Source organism: Apiospora aurea (genome assembly GCF_038362705.1).
Source record: "Apiospora aurea strain CBS 24483 chromosome Unknown utg000001l_segment0_segment0, whole genome shotgun sequence".
In the NCBI taxonomy this organism is placed as follows: domain Eukaryota; kingdom Fungi; phylum Ascomycota; class Sordariomycetes; order Amphisphaeriales; family Apiosporaceae; genus Apiospora; species Apiospora aurea.
This window is the reverse complement of record NW_027117388.1, coordinates 6,772,819-6,795,075: the sequence shown is the minus strand read 5'-3', so window position 1 is coordinate 6,795,075 and position 22,257 is coordinate 6,772,819. Positions and strand designations below refer to the sequence as shown.

General features: G+C 54.2%; 9 protein-coding genes across 9 annotated transcripts; 5 read left to right on the top strand and 4 right to left on the bottom strand.

Annotated features, from left to right (window-relative positions):
• Positions 1–1,156: 1,156 nt before the first annotated feature.
• PG986_002067 (uncharacterized protein) lies at positions 1,157–2,747 on the top strand (the record flags this gene model as incomplete). Its single annotated transcript, XM_066838289.1, has 5 exons — positions 1,157–1,256; positions 1,335–1,811; positions 1,873–2,390; positions 2,458–2,587; positions 2,701–2,747. 5 exons carry the CDS (start codon positions 1,157–1,159, stop codon positions 2,745–2,747), a joined length of 1,272 nt encoding a protein of 423 aa, XP_066707182.1.
• A 381-nt stretch (positions 2,748–3,128) lies between these two features.
• On the bottom strand, positions 3,129–4,961 carry PG986_002066 (uncharacterized protein; the record flags this gene model as incomplete). The annotated part of the gene is made up of 1 exon (XM_066838288.1): positions 3,129–4,961. The coding sequence occupies one exon, from the start codon at positions 4,959–4,961 to the stop codon at positions 3,129–3,131; it is 1,833 nt and encodes a 610-aa protein (XP_066707181.1).
• Positions 4,962–5,282: 321 nt separating this feature from the next.
• PG986_002065 (uncharacterized protein) lies at positions 5,283–7,495 on the bottom strand (the record flags this gene model as incomplete). The annotated part of the gene is made up of 2 exons (XM_066838287.1): positions 5,283–6,275; positions 7,202–7,495. The coding sequence occupies 2 exons, from the start codon at positions 7,493–7,495 to the stop codon at positions 5,283–5,285; spliced, it is 1,287 nt and encodes a 428-aa protein (XP_066707180.1).
• A 1,254-nt stretch (positions 7,496–8,749) lies between these two features.
• On the bottom strand, positions 8,750–11,247 carry PG986_002064 (uncharacterized protein; the record flags this gene model as incomplete). The annotated part of the gene is made up of 8 exons (XM_066838286.1): positions 8,750–9,611; positions 9,681–9,811; positions 9,865–9,897; positions 9,963–10,180; positions 10,243–10,395; positions 10,470–10,633; positions 10,709–10,808; positions 10,872–11,247. The coding sequence occupies 8 exons, from the start codon at positions 11,245–11,247 to the stop codon at positions 8,750–8,752; spliced, it is 2,037 nt and encodes a 678-aa protein (XP_066707179.1).
• An 844-nt stretch (positions 11,248–12,091) lies between these two features.
• Positions 12,092–13,167, top strand: PG986_002063 (uncharacterized protein; the record flags this gene model as incomplete). Its single annotated transcript, XM_066838285.1, has 2 exons — positions 12,092–12,108; positions 12,159–13,167. 2 exons carry the CDS (start codon positions 12,092–12,094, stop codon positions 13,165–13,167), a joined length of 1,026 nt encoding a protein of 341 aa, XP_066707178.1.
• Positions 13,168–13,579: 412 nt separating this feature from the next.
• On the top strand, positions 13,580–13,912 carry PG986_002062 (uncharacterized protein; the record flags this gene model as incomplete). Its single annotated transcript, XM_066838284.1, has 1 exon — positions 13,580–13,912. One exon carries the CDS (start codon positions 13,580–13,582, stop codon positions 13,910–13,912), a length of 333 nt encoding a protein of 110 aa, XP_066707177.1.
• Positions 13,913–13,989: 77 nt separating this feature from the next.
• On the top strand, positions 13,990–15,336 carry PG986_002061 (amidoligase enzyme-domain-containing protein; the record flags this gene model as incomplete). Its single annotated transcript, XM_066838283.1, has 1 exon — positions 13,990–15,336. One exon carries the CDS (start codon positions 13,990–13,992, stop codon positions 15,334–15,336), a length of 1,347 nt encoding a protein of 448 aa, XP_066707176.1.
• Positions 15,337–15,967: 631 nt separating this feature from the next.
• PG986_002060 (calcineurin subunit B) lies at positions 15,968–16,820 on the bottom strand (the record flags this gene model as incomplete). Its single annotated transcript, XM_066838282.1, has 4 exons — positions 15,968–16,046; positions 16,157–16,565; positions 16,656–16,708; positions 16,769–16,820. 4 exons carry the CDS (start codon positions 16,818–16,820, stop codon positions 16,036–16,038), a joined length of 525 nt encoding a protein of 174 aa, XP_066707175.1. The 3' UTR covers positions 15,968–16,035.
• Positions 16,821–17,784: 964 nt separating this feature from the next.
• On the top strand, positions 17,785–19,643 carry PG986_002059 (uncharacterized protein; the record flags this gene model as incomplete). The annotated part of the gene is given in 2 exon segments (XM_066838281.1): positions 17,785–17,934; positions 17,946–19,643. The coding sequence occupies 2 exon segments, from the start codon at positions 17,785–17,787 to the stop codon at positions 19,641–19,643; spliced, it is 1,848 nt and encodes a 615-aa protein (XP_066707174.1).
• Between the last annotated feature and the right edge of the window lie 2,614 nt (positions 19,644–22,257).

The following is a 22,257-nucleotide window of genomic DNA, read 5'->3' as shown; positions in this document are numbered from 1 at the left end:
GCAGGGTTGCGGCAAGAGCCTTCATATGTTTCGATGGAGGACATGCGCCAATGGATAAAGAGCTGGAGGGCCGACAGATACCAGCAAGACAACTCCGCCACTATACCCTCCACCTCGAGGTTGTGTTGTGCCACGCCCCGATTACCTAGTTGGAAACACGTGGGTTTCGAAGTCAAAAGGTAATAAGCAGTCACACCTTCTGGATGCGAGTTGCATGCATTGCATAACGGGCTCATGTAAAACTCCTCGTTTATCCTGCGCATTCGTCCTTGATTAGCTACATGCGGCAGGAGGATATGTATGTCGGCCAGCGAGCCGGCCGCCACAGGCAAGGTGATTGATTGAAACAAACATCGATCCTCCCCCACGCTGTAACTCTGGGTAACGATTTTTTGTGGTTTAGTGGTTGGTGACAAATATCCGTCTACCCTACTACCGAGGCGGGATCCGGGGAAGCTTGAGTCAACAATACCAACGGGCAGGTACAAAGGTACACCCAGCCTGTTGGCGGAAACGATCCGAAGTCGGGGAGGGAAAGAGGGGCATTTCAGTGTTGATCTTCTTCTTAATCAGGGCACGCAAGCACGCATCGCAACTACTGTTCCTAGGTACTTCTACCAGGCCATGTGCATTTCAAACTAAAATAGAAAACCAATTGAGGAAGGAGATGCCATTGGATATAGTGAGGAAGTTGCAATTCCTTTCGACTCGTATGCTGTTATGCCATTGGCCTAAGCGGCTTGGTTTTGGGAAGTGTCCGTCGAATGACAAAATGATACATGCCATTGATTTAGCTCCAGTAAGCTCCATCCTCATGCCAAAAAAGAGTCATCGGAAAGCCAAGTGCAACGCAAAGGTACTTGACGAAAAGTGAAAGGCAAAAACTAGTAAACACAACCTACGTTCTTGTTCGTCACCGACGTTGTTGGCACCTCTGCATATAGAGAGAGCACCTCCTAACCTTCTAGATATCATCTCGAACATCCATATTGTACTACTACCTATTTGCCTCCTCCCGGCTGACTTACTGACTGGCTTACTGGAGCAAGCGACCCCGCTTCTTACGAGAGACAGCCTGACAGTCAAATCGTCCTCCTAGCTTTGTCACTTGGTTGATCGTAAACACCTACCCAACCCCCCAAAACTCAAAACCAAAATGCCTGCAAGAAGTGATATCACTTACTTTGGCGCCGGCCCGGCCGCCCTGCCAACTCAGGTTCTTCAAACGGCTAGCCAAGCGCTGGTCGATTTCCAAGGTACACACATACAGCCTAACGACCGGGGTGATCCTGCCCCCAACGAATGAGATGCATCCATTGCTAACGTTCGTCAAGGCACCGGCTTGGGCATCGCCGAGCACTCCCACCGCTCTGCCATTGCCACCAAGATCCTCGAGGAGGCCAAGGCCGACTTGGCAAGCTACCTGGACGTGCCCGAGGACTATGAGATCCTGTTCATGCAGGCCGGTGGCACTGGCGAGTTCTCCGCTACCATCTACAACCTCGTCGGGGCATGGGTGACGAGGAAGCAGCAGGAGGCCGAGAAGGCCGGCGCCGACAAGGCCAAGGTCCAGGCAGACCTCAAGAAGCAAGTGGATGAGCAGCTCAAGCTCGACTATGTTGTGACGGGTGGCTGGTCCCTGAAAGCCTACCAGGAAGCTTGTCGTCTGCTCGGCCCGGAGCATGTGAACCTCGTCGCAGACGCACGAACCATCAACGATGGCAAGTTTGGCAAGATCCCCGAGGAGAGCACGTGGCAGCTGTCCCAGGACCCGGCCATGGTTTACTACTGTGACAACGAGACTGTTGATGGTAAGTGAAGCTTTACTCTTCTCTGCTATATTCTGAGTATTCTTTATTAAGATTAAGACAGGCGTCGAATTCCCCAAGTTCCCCGAGGCCCTTGCTCCCAAGGCCGACGGCACCGGGCCCATTGTTGTGGCAGATATGTCCTCCAACATCTTGTCGAGGAGGATCCCGATCAAGAACTTCTCTCTCATCTTCTTTGGAGCTCAGAAGAACCTTGGCTCGACCGGTATCACAGTTGTCATCGTCAAGAAGAGCCTGTTACCCCCAGTATGCCCTCAGCCGTCCCCGACTCTGCTGAGGCAGCTCGGTTTGCCCATTGGCCCTATTGTGCTCTCCTACGAGATTATTGCCAAGAACAACAGCCTGTACAACACTTTGAGCATATTCGACGTGTACATTGCCGGCTTGGTGCTCAAGAAACTTTTGGCCTCTTTCCCTGACAAGGTGGACGGCCAGGAAGCTGTTGCTAACAAGAAGGCAAAACTCATATACGAAGCTCTGGAGAGCCATCCCGATGCCTACCGCATCGTGCCCGCGCCAGGCAATCGATCCAGGATGAACATCTGCTTCCGTGTTATCAAGGTAAGTCCACCCTTTTTCTGTGTGACCCAACTTGGCCAGATTATAGAAGGTCTAATTCGTGGGACAGGGAGGTGACATGGATGCCGCCGAGAAGGCATTCTTGGAAAAGTCAAAGCAGCAAGGACTCGAAGGGCTGAAGGGCCACCGCAGTGTCGGAGGGATCCGTGCGAGCAACTACAATGCCGTACCACTTGAAGGTAAACCGCAATTATTTTCCCCTCAGGTCCCTTGGGCAGTGGGGACAAATTCCCCCATGCCCGCTAGGAACTACACGCTTTTGTGATAGGTGTACTGACATTATGACTTGTAGGAGCTGAGAAACTTGCAAAGTTCATCGGCCAATTCGCCAACGAATAGAACTCTCAGAAGCTGTGGAGTGTATTGGAATTCCAAAATGGGAGGAGCAAAATGCTTGGAATGTTCATCATTTGAAGACTAGTCCTACAATTACTCAAGTGCCAGTAAATAGGGGCTCATGTTTGAACAAAGCTTGGGGTTACGGTTTCCTATTAGTTATAAAAGTCACCTGCTACTCTCCTCCTCAGAGGTCCTAGCGGTAAATGGTCAATTGAGTGCAGTGTACTCTTATCGAACAACTTTGGGTATTTCGCTTTCAACTCCTCCGCTTCCCGCTGACAGCCCTTTTCGGAATACACACGATAGAGCAGATCCGCTATGGCGATGACGCGTGGGTTGTCGACCCCGAGGATCTTTGTAGTTTCGATGTGCGCAAGCAATTCAGTGCAGCACAGTCTGCACTCCTCTTTCTGGTCGTCGAGAAAGAGAATGTAGGCGTGCCCCCCATTTAGCATGGACCCAGTCGGGATGCTCCGGCGTCGTTATTTCGAGCAAGTCGCGCGCCATCACCCCGGCGTCCTTGATCCGGTCGCAGAGGATGTACGACCGACAGAGGTTCGATTTGGACATGGCCATGCCGACGTGCCGGGGCCCCAGCGTGCGCTCCACAATCGGCACGATCTCCTCGAGGATCGTGACGACCTGGTTGGGCTTCTTGAGCTCGCAGTAGATCTTGGACAGGTCGTTGATGGACCAGAGGGTGTAGGGGTGCTCTTCGCCCAGGATGCGTTTCCGCGCCGCGACGACTTCCAGGATCATGTCCTGGGCCTCGAACAGCCGCGTCTTTTGCGCGCACAGGTTCATGCCGAGCTCGTTCTTGACCATGAGCGTTTCCGGGTGGTTCGGGCCGAAGAAATGGAGGCGCCGGCGCATGACGTGGCTCAGTAGCCGGTAGGACTCCTCGTGCCGTCCCGTGTGAAGGTAGGTCCGGGTCAGGTTGAACATGGCGCTGAGGGTGATGGGGTCGTCTTGGCCGAGAAGACGGGTTAGACGATCCACTGCGCGCGAGCCTGCTATCTCGGACAATCCTCGTATACCCGCGAGCCACAGAGCGCGCGTCAGGTCGTCGAGGTTGATCAAGTAATGCAGATGGACTGGCTTCCACGGCGGCCAGGTCAGCCAGAACCGGATCGATGGGCGGGACCACCAGAGCGCCTGTCGGATCTGGGTCTGAACCTCGAGGCACAAGCGCATCTCGAAGAGGTTCCAATACGTCGTGGCCAGGGCGCGTTGGGCGAAGATGGTGGCTTCATGGGCCATCCCCAAACGAGACCTCCTATACGTGGCAACCTTCAACTGCAGAGCCCTGGCCCGCTTCCAAACCCCGTTCTCGGCGTAGATCAGGCCGAACTTCTCCATGTTGGAGGCCTGCCCTAGAGATACGGGCAGTTGGGTGTACGCGCTCTCCATGAACGAGAGACACGCATCGATATGAGGCAACAGCTGGCGGCGGAACGTGGCACCAGATGACTCCATGTCTACCGAGAAGGACGACGCGATGATGAAGCCCGCACGATCAAGCCAGTGCCGCTGCTTTTCTCGATTTAGCCGATCTCGAGCCCACTGGTGTATTGCCGGGTGCAACGAGAGATATAAGACGGGCTTGTTCGTGCCAGGGTAGCTGATAGGGCTGTCTTCAGTATTGGCAAAGGAAATGATGGAGTGTTCGTAGAGGACTCTTGCTGCCTGACGAACACGGTCTTCGACATCTTGTGCTGATACTGATTCAGTCATCATAGAGATGCTAGGGTCTAGTTGTTTGGACACCATAACGTGGTCTGCTGATCGTGAGAACAGCACGTGGGGAATCGAAGTAAAATGCATGAATGCGAAGAGGTGGATCAAGTCCACGGCATCCAGATATCGGGCTGTTTTTTGGCTTGTGATGTCAGCAAAAGGAAGCTCCCATGTGGCAATGATATTGGCCTCCGCTGCAGACGTGATGGTAGGACGGCTCAGGAGGCTTTTGCGGCACATCAACAAAGACCGCAAGTACTTTTCGAGCGGCAGGAGATTCTGACGGATGGTAGTAGCAGCCTGCTTCAGGGCGAGAGCCAAGTAGCCGAGCTCCAAAGCAATGCTCTGCGCAGGCTCACGGTACTTTGGGCTGGTAACGCGACCTTCCATTCCTGGATACGCTAGCATGAGCAAGAGGTCAATAGCCTCTTCCCGGTCCATCCCCTTGAACATGAGTGTTCCGGCTGTGCTGTACATCTTGGTGTCCGGGTTTCGAGTAGTTATGAGTATATGGCCGTTGCCTGAAGAAGGGAGAAACGAGGATAAGTCCATTGCAGGGGCATTGGCATTGTCAAGCACAAGCAGCCATGGTTCCAACGTTTGAGAAAGCCACTGTACTCCAGCGCCAGGCTCACTACCCCTGCCTGCGTGGCGTGATATATTTGCAAAGCTGCTTTCTGCGTTGGCTTCGCTTGAGCAGTCGATCCAAAAAAACACCCCAGTACCTACACATTGAGTTAACGTGGTGGCGACTACTGTTGCCGAGTCATATACATACCTTTCACAGTTGTCTTCCAGTTATTTCAGCGAGAACTGGGTCTTTCCGGACCCTGGGAGTCCATATATGACGAACACTTTTGGTTTTTTACACGGTTCGTCATCCAAGTTCTTCTTTAGATCCCTAGCAGCTTCCTTCCGGCCGACGAAGAAATCTGAGCGCCGGGGTACAAGGTAATGGACATTGATAGAGGATGGCAACGGCTCGGTGGTGGCGACGCAGTCCGCAGAAGTGGTCTCTTTGGGGATATATCCATTGGACTCGGAATTTATATGTTTTGTAGAGTCTTGCAGGTCCGCCTGAAGATACGAGATTTCTGACTTGAGTTGTTGCAATTGCGTATCTGTTTCTTGCCGCCACCTGCGTGTTATCGTTTCGGCCGCTAATGAGATATAGCGATCCATGGCCGCGAGGACAAGCCTGTATCCAGGAGTTCTGGTATTGGGATACTTCACAATGTTCGAATGGGTGCCGCTGATACCGCACTTCTCGACATCAGCCCAGCCGGGCGGAGCCGCCGAGTCTCTGTGAACGATAATAGCTTGCCCCTTATCAAAACGAGTAGCCATCGTTTCCCAGAAGGTCGAGATAAGAAATTTGCTTACGTGAGGTGCAAACTGGTCGGTAATCTCTTGCAGCATATCCGAACCTTCAAGCAGACCTAGCATGAAATGACTTGGGCCAGAATGTTTAGTTTTGGCCAGAACGAGCGATTCTTTGGTCAACCCATGGTGCGGTGTTGCGAAGAACAACAGGGCGGTCGTGCAGAGAGCGACTGCCCGGTAGTGATCTGACCTGCTATAGCAATATGCCAGAGCTCTTTTCACCAGGAGACCACCGAATCCGTGGCATATGAATACGATAGGACGGCGACCGATTTTGTTGATTGTCCTTTCCGCGGCAACCTGGGCAACAAGGCCCACGGCCTCATCGTAGATGCTGGATGCGACTGAAGCGCCTGGCACGGAGAAGATATCGGCATCGTAGCTGTAGAGCAACACGCGGGCGCGGTACTTTCGATAGGGGAACACATTGCGAAGCCATATAGTCGAGTTATCTGTCCAAGTTCGAAGCCCATCCTCGTATAAGCCATGAACGGCGATAACGCTAGAGACCACCAATCAGTCCTCTGGCTCCAGGCGAATTCCTGACTGCAAGTGCGCAAGGGACAAACTTACTCCACTGCGGGCGCTATGAGATCCTCTGCGGAGCCGCTAACATGGCTTGTGAGATCTATCAACGACATCGAAGTATACTACTAGAGCGTAGTTGTTTCGTTGTTGGAAGACCATCACGAGAGCGTAGGCCAGCTGGGTGGCCGCAGAACAGATTGAAAGAAAGGCCATTTGCAGTCGCGAGCACACGACCTGATCAGGCTGATCCCCAGAGCAGCGCGCCAACCGCAGTTGTTTACCTAAGGAGGTAGCCAGGTAACAGCAATGACCCGCTGCAACCGGGGATGGATGGCGTCCGGCGCCTAGGTTAGATGCACGTTGGTCATCTGTTATAACTCAGGTTGCATCTAGAGTGCCCCCCACCAAGCACGCGTTGTGTGAAAGCTCACATAACCTTGCAATCTGGAGTTTACATGCGCTGCGATGTTGTCGTCGTGGTTTCAGTGTACTTTCATTGATTATCATGGGTGTAAGTGAAAAGGCGCATTACAAAGTTGGACTGTGTTTTTAATGACACACGCCATGACTTCAATGTTGACAGCAGCATTATGCAATATACTGCAGCATTGACTCTTTGGCGTCCCATACAATAAGCGCCCGTCATGGGCAGACTGCGAGAGAGAAAAAGCCGGGCCACTCGATCCCGGTTGCACTGCAACTGCATCTTTCGGTGGATGCCCTCAGTCCCTAGCACCAACAACTCGCCATCTCCCACAACATGTAGGCCCAGGACAAGCCAACGATGTGGGGACGGGCTCGTATACCGTTTCTGGGTGATACTTTGCCCCGAGATCGGTCTTGACCTGCTCCCAGAAGAAGAAGACGTTGAACCGCTTCATCTTGGGCTGGAAGTTGTCCGTGATCTCCTGCAGGATCTCCGACCCGTCCTTGAGCGCGTTGATGAGCCGAGAGTCCGTATCGACCACTTTGGACGGCAGCAGCGAGGAGACGACGCGCTGGGCGTACGACGCCAGGTTCGCCCGGCTGGTGCCGTTGTGCGACGTGCCGAAGAAGAGCATGGCGTGCGTCGAGACGAAGAGAGCGTGGACGTGCTCCATCTTCTTTCCCTTCCTGCTTTCGGCATAGATGAGCGCCTGTAGCAAGGAACCGCGGGTTAGTTATGTCGACTCAGGGTAGGGGCGGGCTTTCGTACGCGTTTGGCAATAATGCCCCCCTAATGAATGGCAGATGAATATCAGTGGCCGGTGAGTCGCGCCATTGATCTACGGGGTTGTCAGTAGATTATCCAAGTTACTTTTAGAGCACTATTGAATGGCTGGTGACGTACTGATCTGTCCGCAGCCAGCTCCTGGGCCAAAGTGGTTGCGTGCTATAGAAACGTATCCGATGACGTTCTCCCGAACACGGCCGCTACACTGGCAGGGTAGCTGAACGTCATGATACGACTGTTGCGGAGGTCTCGAGGGAGCATGCGTCTGTCCCCAAGCCAGAAGTTCTGTGTCTTCTCGGCGGTAAACGATTTTATCGCGTGACCATTGAGTCCATGGATAGCCACAATGCTGTATGTAGTAGGTGAATATTTAAACATATAAGTCCCAAAGCTGGTGACACTCACTCTACTGTCGGTTTCTCACCACAATAGACAGTCGTCAGTGCAGCTGTCTCCTCGACGTCCAAATCAAGCGAACTGGCCCATTTCGGCTCCTTACAACAGCACAGAGTCAGAATCTTCTTCAATACCATATTGAAATGATAACCAAAAGGCGTAACTTGAGATGCCACTATTTCGATGCTAGTGGTGGAAAGCGTGGCATACTATAAATAATGAAGGGAAGATAAGGCTGTGTCCAATACCTGCATGCTTCTCTTCTTCACTAGGTATATATAAGATCATCGTCGTCCGACAACATTCACATGAGTTGGGGGCCATACCTTAACTTACATGCCCCCAAAGCCCCACAAGCAGCTGTGATTGCAACGGTGGTCGATGGGGTCCGGCCGGCATTTGTAATCGAATGCTCTGAACCTATCGTCAGCGGCTGCATATGTCGGGCGCAGCACGATCGCACATTCATGGCGAGGCCAATCATCATTGCAGAACAGGCCCGCCCTGTTTCTATGCAACGGCAGCCCTTGATGTCCATTTATTAGATCGGGCATTTCTGCGTTTGCCAACCCTCTTCCCGTTTCTCTTCCCTCGGGACCTAGCCAGCCAAGAGCGAGCCTGCATACGCTGATTGGCTTTATGAAAGGCAGTCGTCAATTTATCAAGGCTCTGCATCTAAGCAACAAAATAACAATGAATCCAATCACTCAAGGAAACACTGTATAAATCAAGTGCGATAACCACCTTATGCCTTCATCTCTTCCCTAAGCCACTCAGGAATCTCCGGCACCCTATCCCAACCATCGAGGTAACTCTCCCTCGGCACGCCCTCACCAGAGGGTTTAGCATAGATAGCCGAGACGTACCACACCGTCCCCCCCTGCTTGACGGTGTGCTGCAGCGTGGGGATGACGGTCCGGCTCTCGAGGAGGTTGGAGTTGGGGTCGGCGTTGACCAGCATGGCGCTGCGCCCGACCTTCCCGTCCTCGAGCGCCTTGATCCCCACGGCGCCCGCCTTGAGCGACACGGCAAACGCGCCCTCGCGGCCCGCGGCCCAGCCCTCGGGCGTGTTGAGGTCGTAGTTCCCGATGATCTTGGGGAACGTGCCCTCGCCGCCGCCCTTCAGGGGGTCGTACAAATCCAGATAGCGCCCGTCGCCTTCCCGCTGGTTGCGTATCGCAAACGACCCGTCCGCCGTCATGACCTCGCGGCCCTTGGCCTCGATGCGATGCGCCCGCAGGTGCCAGTTGGGCGTCGCCTCCGCGGGCGGCACGAGCGTCGTCCGCACCGCGACGTCGCGGAACGGCCTCCAGACCGAGACGAGCACGGGCGTGATCTCGTTGTTGCCGCCGGCGTCGTCGTCGGTGCCGCGCGTCTCGAGCCCGGCGTACTCGGACGCCCGCCGCGTCTTCCAGTACTCGCCCCCGTCGTCCGACAGGCCCAGCTGCGACGCCAGGGCGTACTGCTCGAGCGTCAGGAGGCCCGGTGGCACCGAGTAGCCGTAGGCGCTGCTGTAGGCGAAGGAGCCGTACTTGGCGTGCGTGCCCTTCATGGGGTACCCGCAGGCCTGGCCCGAGGAGAGAAGCATGTGATGTCCTCCGAGGGAACTGTTGATCATATGTCCCAGTTAACAATGTTTTCCTACCTTGGCTCATACCTCAAGTGATAATGCATACCTCACGATGTGTCCAGGGTGCTTCAAGCCTTTCACCTTGGGAATGGCGTCTCCAGGAAGCTCCTCCTCTGAAGTCCAAAAAGGGTGCTCAGGCGGCACTGCTACGCAGATGAAGCCAAGGCATGCCCAGTACTATTATATGTCAGCTGAAATCCCCCCGAGCCATTGTGTTATTCAAGCCTTACCGGGCTCCCAGGACTGTTGTAGTTTTCCGCCATCTATAAAATTGTCAGCAACATTTTCCAGAGCGATCGTGCAATCCAGGGGCTAATACTATACTTACATACATGTTGGGGTACGAATACCCAATCGTGAGAGTCCCACTCGGACTCCAAATATGTGGCTGCGTCTGCCACCACCGTAAATGTCGAAGCACTAGCCCCTTTACCATTCCCCATGTCAAGGGGGCAGGCAGCTCGACTCCGGCATAAGCCAACGCACCCCAGAATGAGACCATGGCAAATCGGTACCCAACACTTCGGCCGAAAGGGATTGCTCTCCCTATCTAATTGTTAATGTACGTTGCAGGAATTGAAGGGCAAGTGCATAAGAAAGTGATATACCTTCGTCATCGAAGTAGTGAATTAGGTCGAGAGCTGCCATCTGAGCCCGTTTCTTGAACTCCTCGGCACGCTCTGGTTCTTCGTCACCTGCTAGTTTGGCGTACAAGAGCTGCAGGAAGTGGATTGCAAAGCTGGAAGAATAGTAATCCATTTCTAAAAGTTTGTCAGCTTTCGTATTCCCTAGTTCACTCCCTCTGTATATATACTTTTACCAAAAGGAAACTCACGGTGGATGCCTTCCGGGCCATCATTGGACCACCCATCGCCTCGGTAGAACGTGTTGAGATGTTCGATGTCGCTGTCCAGCCTGTCCTGAGAGAACTTTCCGCCGTTCTTCTTCAGGCCAAGGTTGGCAAACACTCGGAACCATAACCAATTGGTATTTGGCATGCTGTTCGCGTACGATGTCTGTCAGCAAAGGTACTTACCTTATAAGCCCAGATTAAAAAAGGGGGGGTCGGCTTACTTCTTCTCATTGATCGAGTTCCCCAGCCACGCTTCCACATTCCCTCGTTCTTTCTCATTCAATGACTGCCAGAACACGGGCGCAACAGCCAATGCGTAGCCTATATAGCATCAGCTGGAGTTACCGCTACTTTGAACAATTCGCCCCTTTTCTTCTCACGTACCAAACGGACACATCTCCACCATCCTCTGATCATTGTCCCGCGGGTAGCCCCAGAACTCGGGACTCTCGGGGTCGGTCCCGGCCTTGATGCCCTGAACCCACCACTCGGTGCCGCGGTACTCGCCGCCGCCGGCCAGGAGACACGCCAGGCCCCAGAGGGGCCGGCAGATGCCCTCGATCTCGGACGCGGTCTGGTCAAAGCGGACGGCGGTGGCGCCCGGGCAGCGCACGCGGGACTTGAGCGGGGAGAAGAAGGGCTCGAGCGGGTCGAGCAGGGTCCGCAGCAGCTCTTGCACCGAGGCGCGGTCGGTGATCTTGACCCTGGCGAAGGGATGCACGGCGTCGTAGCCGAGTACTAGGCCGGTCTTGGGCTCCATTGTTTCCGAGTTCAACTACGTCCCTGTACTTGTATAGATGACCATATACGAAAACAGTAGAACGGCGAAACTCCCTGTATGACTTGACGTTAGGTCGGCGGCGGTTATATCAGGACGTCGATGCCAAGCATCAGCCCACTTCCTCCGCATGTCTCCATTTACCCCAAACCCCAATGGAGCATCTTTCCCCCCAATACCACCACCTAGTTGCAGTTGCAGTGAGGGGGTGAATGGGTATCGCGTGGGGTGGAGGGATGTGATCTTCGCGGCTAATCTCAGTTGTAGGTGTCAAGACTTCCCAATCCGCCAATCGATGCTACGATGCCCATACACGGGCCCACCCGCTCGGCGGATTTCGATGCGAGCTGCGGATATATGCGCGCCAAATCAGAACCGACTATACACACATGCCTGTCTACTTACTTCAGTAAGTACCTTGGGTAAACATTGAACATATCACTGCTTGAAAATATCATCATGAAGCAAAGTGCCTGTGCGACGGGCATCTGGGTTCGTTCCGCCTCCAAGCATGACGTAGAAGTAATCCAGCTTCCAACCACCGGAGCATCTCGACAATCCTCAATGGCCACTCCGTCCAATCATGCCCGGGCAATGCAGCGTCCCGACGGCATTTCTCACGCTGGAGAAGACGACTCCAGCTTAAAACGCCGAACACGAATTCAAAACGAAGCATCCCGAGGTCCCATATCCTTGTTTCAACGACAACGACAGTGACGATATAAACTGGATCGAGCCTACCGTTTCTTTGTCTGCCTCGATTATCCCATCAATAGTGCATAATAAGTTTTGGAGGTAGTTGTTTGTTTCATCACTAGCCGATAATATGCCTCTCTTTGAACTGTAAGTGCTGTGGCTCGACCATTGTAAGCTCTCAACTAACACGTCCGCAGTTCACCCTTCCAGTTCCTTGTCTCGCAGTGGACGCCCCTGCCGTATCCCGCCACAGACTGCACAGACAAAGTCATCATCGTGACCGGCGGCAACGTCGGCCTCGGCCTCGAAGCCGCCCGGCACTTCACGCGCCTGAACGCGGCCAAAGTCATCCTCGCCTGCCGCAACACCGAAAAGGGCCACGCCGAAAAAGCCGACATCGAGTCTACGACCCCGCACCGCCAGGGCGCCGTCGAAGTCTGGCCCCTGGACCTGGCCTCCTTCGGGAGCGTCCGGGACTTCGGCCGCCGCGCCGACCGGCAGCTCGGCCGCCTCGACGTCCTGCTCGCGAACGCGAGCGTGCTGCACACCCGCTTCGCCGAGCGCGAGGGCTACGAGGAGACGCTCACCGTCAACGTCCTCTCGACCTTCCTCCTGGCCCTGCTGCTCCTCCCCGCGCTGCGCCGGACCGCGGCCCGCTTCAACACGGCGCCGCACCTGACCGTCGTCTCGTCCGACGCGCACGCCGTGGCCAACTTCCGCTGCCGCGACGCACCCGCCGTCCTGGAGGCGCTGTGCGGCGACGCCGACATGCTCTCGCGCTACGGCGACACGAAGCTGCTGCAGCTCCTCCTCACGCGCGCGCTCGCCCAGGCGCTGGACGGCCGCGGCGAGTCCGAGTCCGAGTCCGGGGTCACCGCCAAGAAGCAGCCCCGCGTCATCGTCAACACCCTCAACCCGGGCCTCTGCCGCTCGGAGCTGTTCCGGCACGCGCCCTGGCCCGCCACGTGGGTCCTGTACATCAGCATGCGCCTGTTCGCGCGCACGGCGGAGATGGGCTCGCGCAACCTCGTGGCCGCCGCGACCGCGCCCGAAGACACCCACGGCAAGTACCTGTCCGACTGCAAGGTCTGGGAGCCCAGCCGCTTCGGCCGCAGCCCGGATGGCGCGAATGTGCAGAGGCGTGTGTTTGCCGAGCTGCTGGAGGTGCTGGAGAAGATCGAGCCTGGCGTGACTGCCAACATCTGATAGCGTTTATTCGTTTCTCAGGCCCTTCTTCAATGACAAGCATCTATCTGCTGGCTCAGCATGCATTTTGACCGAGGGAAGCGTTGCCTCTGCCTTTCGTAAGTCGTAAGAGAGTCCCGGGGGGAACCATGCAGACTGGTCGTCAATAACAATACCCCTTTTTCACGTTGGCACACAAAGCGTATGAATTAAAACAATGGCCTTGTTTCTTATTTTGTTATTTATAACAAAGGACATGGGTAGTTGGTTTATTTGCTTACTTAAATATCGCAAATAGTCTTCTGGATGAATGGAGCTAGGGAACGAAGAGAGGTTTCGGACCAAACCACGACTCGATCTTGCTGTCAACGCGCAACGAAGCAGTAGAATCCCTGGTTTGACATTTACCGTGCCACACATCTGTCTGCTCACAATGGCGTCTTCTTCTTCCTCGTCGCCGTCCGCGTCCACAGACGGGCGCAGCTCCCTGCTCACCTTCGGCATCGAGATGGAGTTCGTCGTCGCATACCTGCCCGAGGGCGCACCGGACCCTCACCCGGATGACGGGCGCAACGCCTACATCGGCGGCAAGCATCCCGACTTTGTCAGTACAGAACACCCTTATGCAATCCGCGGAGTGTACTATATGATGAGTAATCACCCAGAAATGCTGGCGGTGGCGAGGCGGCGACTGTGGCGTCGGGGGCTCGCGATAAACCGGCGCGAACCGCTGAAGAGATCAGAGCTGACGCTGACGCGTTCCTAGCTCGCGAATTCGCACGCCAAACACGGTATGGCGAAAATATACTTGATCCACCCGAATTTGAGCACATTCGTTACCGTATGGCCAGGTTTTTAAGGGACCACAGTATCCCGGCCGTCAGCGACTCCAACGACGACGAGACTGCGCGGACGAGGGAGGATAGCGCTCGGGCGGCACGAGCCCGTCTCGGTATCGGGGAAGACGACGAGGAGCCCCCGGGCCTCCACTACGGCTACTGGGACGTGAATACTGACGACAGCGTAGGCGAACAGCATACCCCAGAGTACAGGTGGGCCAAGATCGAAGTCACCTCACCCGTACTTTACTACTCCAGGGAATCCCTCGAACTGGTCCGGTACGTCGTGAACCTCCTCCAGTCCGAGTACCGGATCCTCGTCAACAGCTCCATGATGTTCCATGTCCACGTCGGGCGTGGTGCTCGCGGTTTCTCCTTCTCAGAGCTCCAGTCAATCACCGCGCTGCTCTATGCCGCCACGCCGCGCCTCGACCAACTGCATCCCATCTGGTGCGGGCCCCTGACTGCATGGGCGCCTGGCGCGAGGCCCATCTCCTTGATGGCTAATCTGGACCAAAAAGCCGCAAGGAAAGCAAAGAGGAGGCAGCGGGCAGCGGCGCCAGACAACCCTCAACTCACGACGCATACTGACATTGACACTGGTCATACAAAGCTCAGCCGCATAATGCCACCATACCTTCGCCCCTTGGTTTCATACAGAGCCCATGAATTGACCCAGCAGTGGCTTGGCCACCAGCGAGCCAATGCTTTCGGCGTCGCCCGCATCAGGCAGACGCGGACGCTGGACGAATTGTACGACTGCCTGAGTACAGTGTATCTAGACCCCGAGAAACATTCGTATTATTACAGGCCGGCTTACAATTTCCGCAACCTGGTGAACACCCCAGTGGTCAAGAAAACGGTTGAGTTCCGCCAGCACTGCGGCACAATGTCGCCAGACGCTATAGTCAACTGGATTAGTGTTGCGACAGGGCTGTGCAGCTTCTGTGTAAACACCCCTTTCCATGAGGGCCTCGTCCCAATCATGCAGAAACTGGAGCATCTCGACCCGAACTCGGCCACTTCGTGGCAAATGAATGAGATGCCTCCTGAAGGTGAAAGAGTCATCAACACCACATTGCTTTTATACGGTCGGCGTGGAGAGCCATACTCGGTTTACGACTTGCTGAGAGATGTTGGTCTCGCCCCTCAGGCCGAGTATTACCAGAAACTGGGCCTTCACACACTACCACCTGACTACTTCCCTATACGACATTTGCTTACAAACTATGGTTTAGAACCTCTTCCTCGCGAACAAGATGACGACGAAGACGAGGGCGGTGAAGACGAGGACGGAGAGGGCGAAGAGGAAGAGGAAGAGGAAGAGAATGGGGAGGACGGTAACGAATAGAATAGCGAGAAGGGCGAAGATGGTGGCCCCTGGCCAGGTAGCAACGGCAAAGACAGCGGCGACATCAATCCTGCTGAAAGCCCCAATCCCAAATCGGATAAGTCTAGCAATGCTGAGCCCAATGAGCCCGGTGCAGTTGGTCCGTCTATCAGGTAGTGAGCTGGCCCAGTTCAAAGACGTAATATTTGGTAAAGTGAGCTCAAGCCCTCCTCACCTAACGGCATGTCCAGGATCTGCGGCGGCCGCTCAAAGCGTCTCGCGGAATCGCGGTAAGTTGATACTTCAGGGAAACCAAGCTTCGAGAGAAATATACGACTTTAGTATGTACGACGTGCGAAAATAACAAAGAATTCGAAGACCAGGTGCATCTGGTTAGAGGCTAGTTAGCAGTGCATGTGCTAGCAATCTTCGACCGAGCCTGAACCCACCTGTAGCTGCAACAGGCTTGGTCGGTGATTCAGGGTACATTCAATACAAAATGGTACTAGGGAGCTTACCACCATGCATCCACGAGAGGCAGTAACCTCCATGTCAGTGGACATCAGAAATAGATCTTCAAACTCCGTAATCACGACCAAGGCATCGACAAAGAAAAAGAAGAAGAAAAAAAGGCGTCTTTGCCTTCCTTGTCTTGTGGAAATTCGTGATTCATTAAAACGGATTTCTTGCTCCGTGTATGTATACTTTCTAGGCCGGTATCTAGAACTGATCTGTTCGCACCCAATATTAGCAAACGAAGCACCGTCTAATCGTAGCCGTAGCCGTAGCAGTAGATCACCACCATCACCACCAAGACCACAGAAGGGGGTCATGGACTTACCCAAAGTCATGCTCATGCTCACGTCCGTGTTCTCCACCATCTTGGTGAACTCCTCGAAGCTGATCTTGCCGTCCTTGTCGAGGTCGGCCTCCATGATGGTCTTGTCGACAATCTGCTGCAGCTGTTGGTCCTTGAGGTTGGAGCCGACCATCATCTTGAGGACGATGAAGAGCTCGCCGTTGCTGATGTAGCCGTCGCGGTCAATGTCGTAGACCTTGAAGGCGAAACGCAGCTTCTGCTCCTTGTTGGCGTTGCTCGTGAAGGCGCTCAGCCCCGACACGAACTCCTGGAAGTCGACGTCGCCGCCGCCGTCCTCATCGAAAATGGCAATCATGCGCGTTGCAAGCGGATTCGACGAGATCTGGGGCAGCGACAGGAATTCGTCGCGCTCGATGGTGCCAGAGTTGTCCTAGAGAGGAGGAAAGAAATCATACCAAGTCAGTCTCTTGGGCGCTGGCGTCTATGTGTGTGTGTATGATGGGGGCCAATATCGGCGTACCTTGTCCAACTTCATGAATCTCTTCCGGAGTCTGTCCACTTCCTCTCGGTCGACTGTGTATTGCTGCGATTAGCGCAATTGCTTTTACTCTCGAGTGATCCATGCCCTCGTACAGTTTGACCCTTGGACAATGTTGTCCATGACTGCACTCGTGGTGTTGCCCATCTTCGTCGATCCTGCCCCTCAAGGGGTGCCGCTCGTTTATAGAATTAGACGCCGACCCGAAAGTCTTCGATAACGCAATGCGATGCCTTGGCGATATGATACTATTGCGCAGAAATACGGGGGTAGCGATTGTTTGGTTGTTGGGAAGAGGGCGCCGTAATGTTGGGATTGGCGTTGTCAGGCTCGCGGGTTTGCACCTCTTTCGTTTTGTTCAGGAGAAAGAGCGAGGTTCGATGTAGCGTACCGTAACTTGCACCTGCTATAGAAGAAGTAAGGCTGAGAGCAGTCGGACAGAGTGCCACCACCCACTTTGATATTGGCTGAGCGCGGGGCTTCCTTCTAAGGGGCTTCCAAAGCTCCCTCCCGCCTTCCTTGGTCCCCTGGATTTGGGTCGGTCGGGGTCCATGGAACAAAGCTCCGATCCTCAGTCTAGTTACAACTGTCCGCTTAGATGCATACAGCACGCAAGTGGCAATACTGGGGATAGATTCATAGAGTAAGAAACGCCTCGAGTGTGCGAGTCTTTGTCAATATTCAATGGATCTAGTAAATTGAATGCGATTGTTGTTTCGTTCCAGCGGTGACGAAATTCGCTCATCAAGCTGTTTGGCATGTACAAACCATCAGATAATTAGGAGCAACCTCCAAGGGAGTGGCTGATACGGATTGCGCCTTATCGCGATTATCTGGCTACCGAACTAGGACTACGACATTCGGTTAGCGCTGTTTGCCGCGTTGCGACTGCTTATTGCAATAGCCAAGGTGAAAATTTGCCAGCAGCAATTCCGGCCAACGTCAATGGAACAGGCAGCGCAATAATCATCAACAAAGCATCGACAAACACGCTCATCCATCAATCAAACCTGTATTTTCATCATTAAATGACTTGAGTTTTAATTCTTCGAGCTTTTTAGGGCTCTTTCGGCCAACTTTTGGGCTCGTTCCCGCCCCCCGTACCGCCACCATGTCGTCCTCAAGAGCCATGCGCATCAAAAAGCTCTCGCCCAAGACCATTTTAACCGTCTTGCTCGAGGGCCAAATAGATGCGAGCGAATATGATTCCCTTACCACAGAAGCAAAGATCGCGACCGGCGTGGACGCGGGCGAAGAAGACGTAAGTTGCAGTCATACACCCAACAAAATCTGTCTGGCGCACGGACCACTTTGATATTGGATATCTCATCGCTAACTCAACTCAATAGGAAATCCACTTACAAGCTGCGCTCAAAGGTGCAGGCCAGAGCACTGACAATGAGATCCCCGTACCGCCCCCCTCAGCTCAGCGAGGAGGTCAAGTACGAGGATTTATACTCGCGTGCTTTTGTAGAGCCCCGCGGCTACATTAAGTCGTCAGATACTGTCGAGGAGACATTAAGTTGTCTCTATGACATGACCACGGAGGACGATGAGTTCCTCAAGAATTACAATCAAAAGAGGTCGTCCAAACTATCCGAAGATGATTTCGAACGTATCATGGAGCTGTTTGAGCGCACAACCTCGGAGCAAGCGCCGTTTGCTGCGGTAGACAACACAACAGTTTCATACGAAGTCATGGCGTCACAGATGGCACACTCACCTATTAGCAAGCTTAAGACTCATGCGCAGGCGGTGTATGACCACTGGAAGGCCCGGCGCCAAAGCGATGGCAACAGGTCCCTTCATCCCTCCCTCAAGTTCGAGACCCCTGGCCAGCAGGATCATGACGATATGGACCCGTACGTCTGTTTCCGCCGTCGCGAGGTTCGCCAGACTAGGAAGACGAGGCAACGTGACGCTATGGTCGCCGACAAGTTGAAAAAGCTGCGTAGAGAGCTCGAGGATGGTCGACAACTGATCCTCATGGCCCATCAACGTGAACTAATGAAGAGAGAAATGCTCAGTACCGAGCGGCTTCTCTTCGAGCATCGCGCGAAACTCAAGGAAAAGAAAGTCCGTCTCGGTATCAAGGAGGGCGACGAGGACTTGTATAACACTAAGCCTGTCAAGCGCAAGGCTCCTGTCGAGTCCCAGCCCGCCAAGACCGCGCCTACCCAACTCCGCTTGGCTGTGCGCCCTGAAGGCCGGCCAGCTGAGCAGGAACTTGTCCAGCTTGAGGATAAGCAGAAGGAGCGACTCGAGGAGTTCTTACGCGACATTGCTAATAAAGCCGAGACGCACCGTGTATGGAACGCGAGATATGTCGATCTCACGGAGAAGCCCCTCTCTCCTCCCCAGGAGGTCGAAGAATCCAGCTTCCGACCCGCGAAAGCCCAATTCCTCCCGACTCCACCAGCTAGTGCCTCTGAATCAATGGAGTTGGATGATGAGCCAACTGAAGCTGCTGCTCTTGCTGCCAAGGCTCCATCTACTCCGTTCTTATTCCGTGGCTTGTCGCCAGAAACAGAACAACAGCCTATGCCCGGATATCGCCGCCGCATAGGCAGGAATGGTCGTCTTTGGATAGATCGTCGCAATGTTGGTCGCCTTGCAAGTCCCCCGAGTGACTCAGAAGACATTTCTCGGAATGATCGGTTTGCGTATGATGAAGATGATAGTGATGACGAACAACCGGTGTACCACATGGACGCATTCGACACGCGACCCATGAAGTTCCGTGCGGGCATCCCACTGAACATCATGCGGAGCTACCGGCCTGGTCAGGACGGGAGCCTAGCTGCGCAAACAACGCCTAATGCTCGTGCGGCACTGCCGGCGCCGCAACCAGGGTCAACTCCGGTCGCTGGACATGGTCAACTGCAGGTGCAGCAATCGCCGTCTCAGCAGGCGTCAAAACAGCAGGCTCAACTGCCGCCAACACCACAGCAGTCCCAGCACACGTCTTGAAGAGGTCATGCTGCGAAGAAGCCGCCGCCCACCGAGCGATTCTTTTCCATGACCCCCTAGCGAGGTCGCTTTTGATACCCATCCCCTCTTCTTCTTTTGTTGTCATCCGCGGATGTCTCGGGAGGGTCGCTTAGAGAACTGTACATAAAAAAAGATTTTAATACATCGTTGCCATCGCTGGACAAGAAGGTTCGGCGTGACTCAACGGTGGAGCGAAGGACGGCGTTGGAGCTGGATAGCAGATTTGCTGTATGATTAACAAACTGACGACGAGGCCGGCATGCATAGCAAGGAGTTGGAAGGCCTGTTGAAGCTCATTGATTTGGTGGTTTGAGGCCACGACGGATGATGAATAAAAATCTTGATAAACCTCGCAAACTCGTGTGTTTTCGTAATCTTCTGTGATATCCGCGTGAAGTCGAGGCAGTCGGCGGGAGCGGAAGCGGACAGAATCGAGAAGAGCGGCGCGATCGGTCTGCTCGAGGATGTCCATCGATCCCACGTGTGTGTGTTGTGCGCCGTGGTTCGATGGAGGAATGCCGAGTGCTTTGTTGCGATCCCCCAGACCTAGCAAGAAAGCCAATCCCGGCCCAAGCAAATGCCCGGAACGCAGCACATTGCAGATGGTTGCAACTCGCGTCGGTCCAGAAGCAGCAGGCCGCAGCCGTACGAGCGTGTTGCAACTTCTTGCGTATGGCAACAAAGTTGCGATCTGCGCAAAGAGGGTGATGGGGGCCGGCAGGGTGCTCATGTCGGCCAAATGTCAGCAAAAAGCCGCCAGAACTGATGAGGTTCTGCGCCACGCCCTAAGCTAGGAGGAAACGGCATTGGAGTTTTAGTATCAGGTTCGTGAAGGTCGAACTAACCCGAAGTCCAGGGGAGAGGGGAAGTCAGTTGGAACAAAGTTTCCCGAGGTGCTCCGCTTTTGCTCAGGCAGGCGGTCCGTGGAACGATCAGCCCTTTTCTTTTCCCAAGTCCTGGACGAACGGAAGAGAGAAGGAGAGGGCATGGCCGATATTCCCAAGTTTGACTTGTAGAGTTCATGAGGGCAATGGAAGGGGAGGAGTGGTGAGGGCAACTTGTTGTTGGAGTGGTGAAAGTGAGGCGTATGCCGGGGCAAATGCGCGGCAGACGGGGGCGGCCCTCTTTCTATGCTGTTCAAGTGACTAAGCTGATGGCATGTAAGCGGCGGCCGCGAGAGAAAAAAAAAAAAAAAAGAGCAGCCGCCGGGTTGAGAAAAAAGAAATCGGGTGATATACAAACCATGGACAGATATTGCAATTCAATGCAATACTTTCTGTAGGTCACAGAAAGCCTGCCTTCCGAAATTGTGTTGTTCCGGTTCTTGGTAGCTCTGGTGGTGGTGATATCCGTCAGGTAGGGGCGGTTAATTTACGATCTGTGACGAGTCAATCTGAGACGTGCGCCAATGTTCGAACACGCCGAAGGGACACATGGAAACGTATTATAGGGCGAGGAAGGCATCGTAGCTGGAGTGATCGAGTGGAAGAATGTATCTGGCCTGCTGTGAATGGTCAGCAAGAAGCTCGGAGGGGAGAAGGACCTTCAGTCGGAGCAGAGAAAAGAGACGTCGGCTTACTTGCTTGCTTTGCAGCTGGGGTGACTCGGTCTTGGGAAACTTCCAGCTTGGTTCGAGGACAAGAAAAGGGTTACCCTTGAGGGGGAGATAGGAGACGAACTCGGCAGCAGGAAGTGAGGAGATCCGGGGAAAAGCAGTGCGACCGACACACACAGAGAGAAGAATATGGTCGAGAGGCGGGTATATTTCCTACATGCAGTTCTCTCTTTCGGACAAGGGAAAGAGTGGGCTGGGCACTAGCGGCGCTTGCGACGGCCTTCAACTGCTGCTCTCGTACACGGTACTAATACAGAGACAGGCAGAGAGGGTCGTCTGCTGCTGGTGTCCGTCAACCGTCACCAGGTCCCCAGCCAGGTGGGCCCCCACATAAGGCAACGAAAAAGTGCTTGGGAAAAAAAGGGTCCCTGGAAGCAAAAATGAAGTACCGGCAATGTCTTCTTTGGCTGCGACTCGGCCTTTGCAGAGACTTCACCGAGACATGGCTCTCGTGCCACCCAATAGAGCAGCATGGAGAGCAGTAGTATGCAACAAACACCTTATGTCAGCCAGCCATCATCCGGTCTTGCCCATGGCAGTCTTGATCGGGGACTCGACCCCACCAATGACTGCATCCCATCGGGGCAGACTTTTGATCCCATACGCTCCGTGAGATTAACGAAAGGCAACACAAGCAGAGTGGCGCGGTGATATCGCAAGTAACAACAGACTGAAGCATACGCACCAGTACGGCCCTCTCGTTTGCAGTTTTTGCCAGGTCGGAAAATATCTGGTGAGTCCCAAGAAAAAGCGCATCGAGCATCCCGGTGCGGGGTGAAGATCCTGGATATTTGCCTTCAGGTTCACTTACAAGCAGCACCCAGCCAGTACCGCTGTATGCGACCGATCGACCAACCCCTTCCCTGGCAACCCGTCGCCAAAACGTAAAAGGGGGTCAATAAATATATTGCATAGTTGAAAAATATACAACCGCCTTTCTCTTCCGAGTCATTGGCCATACCGGGCGGTCAAGGGCAT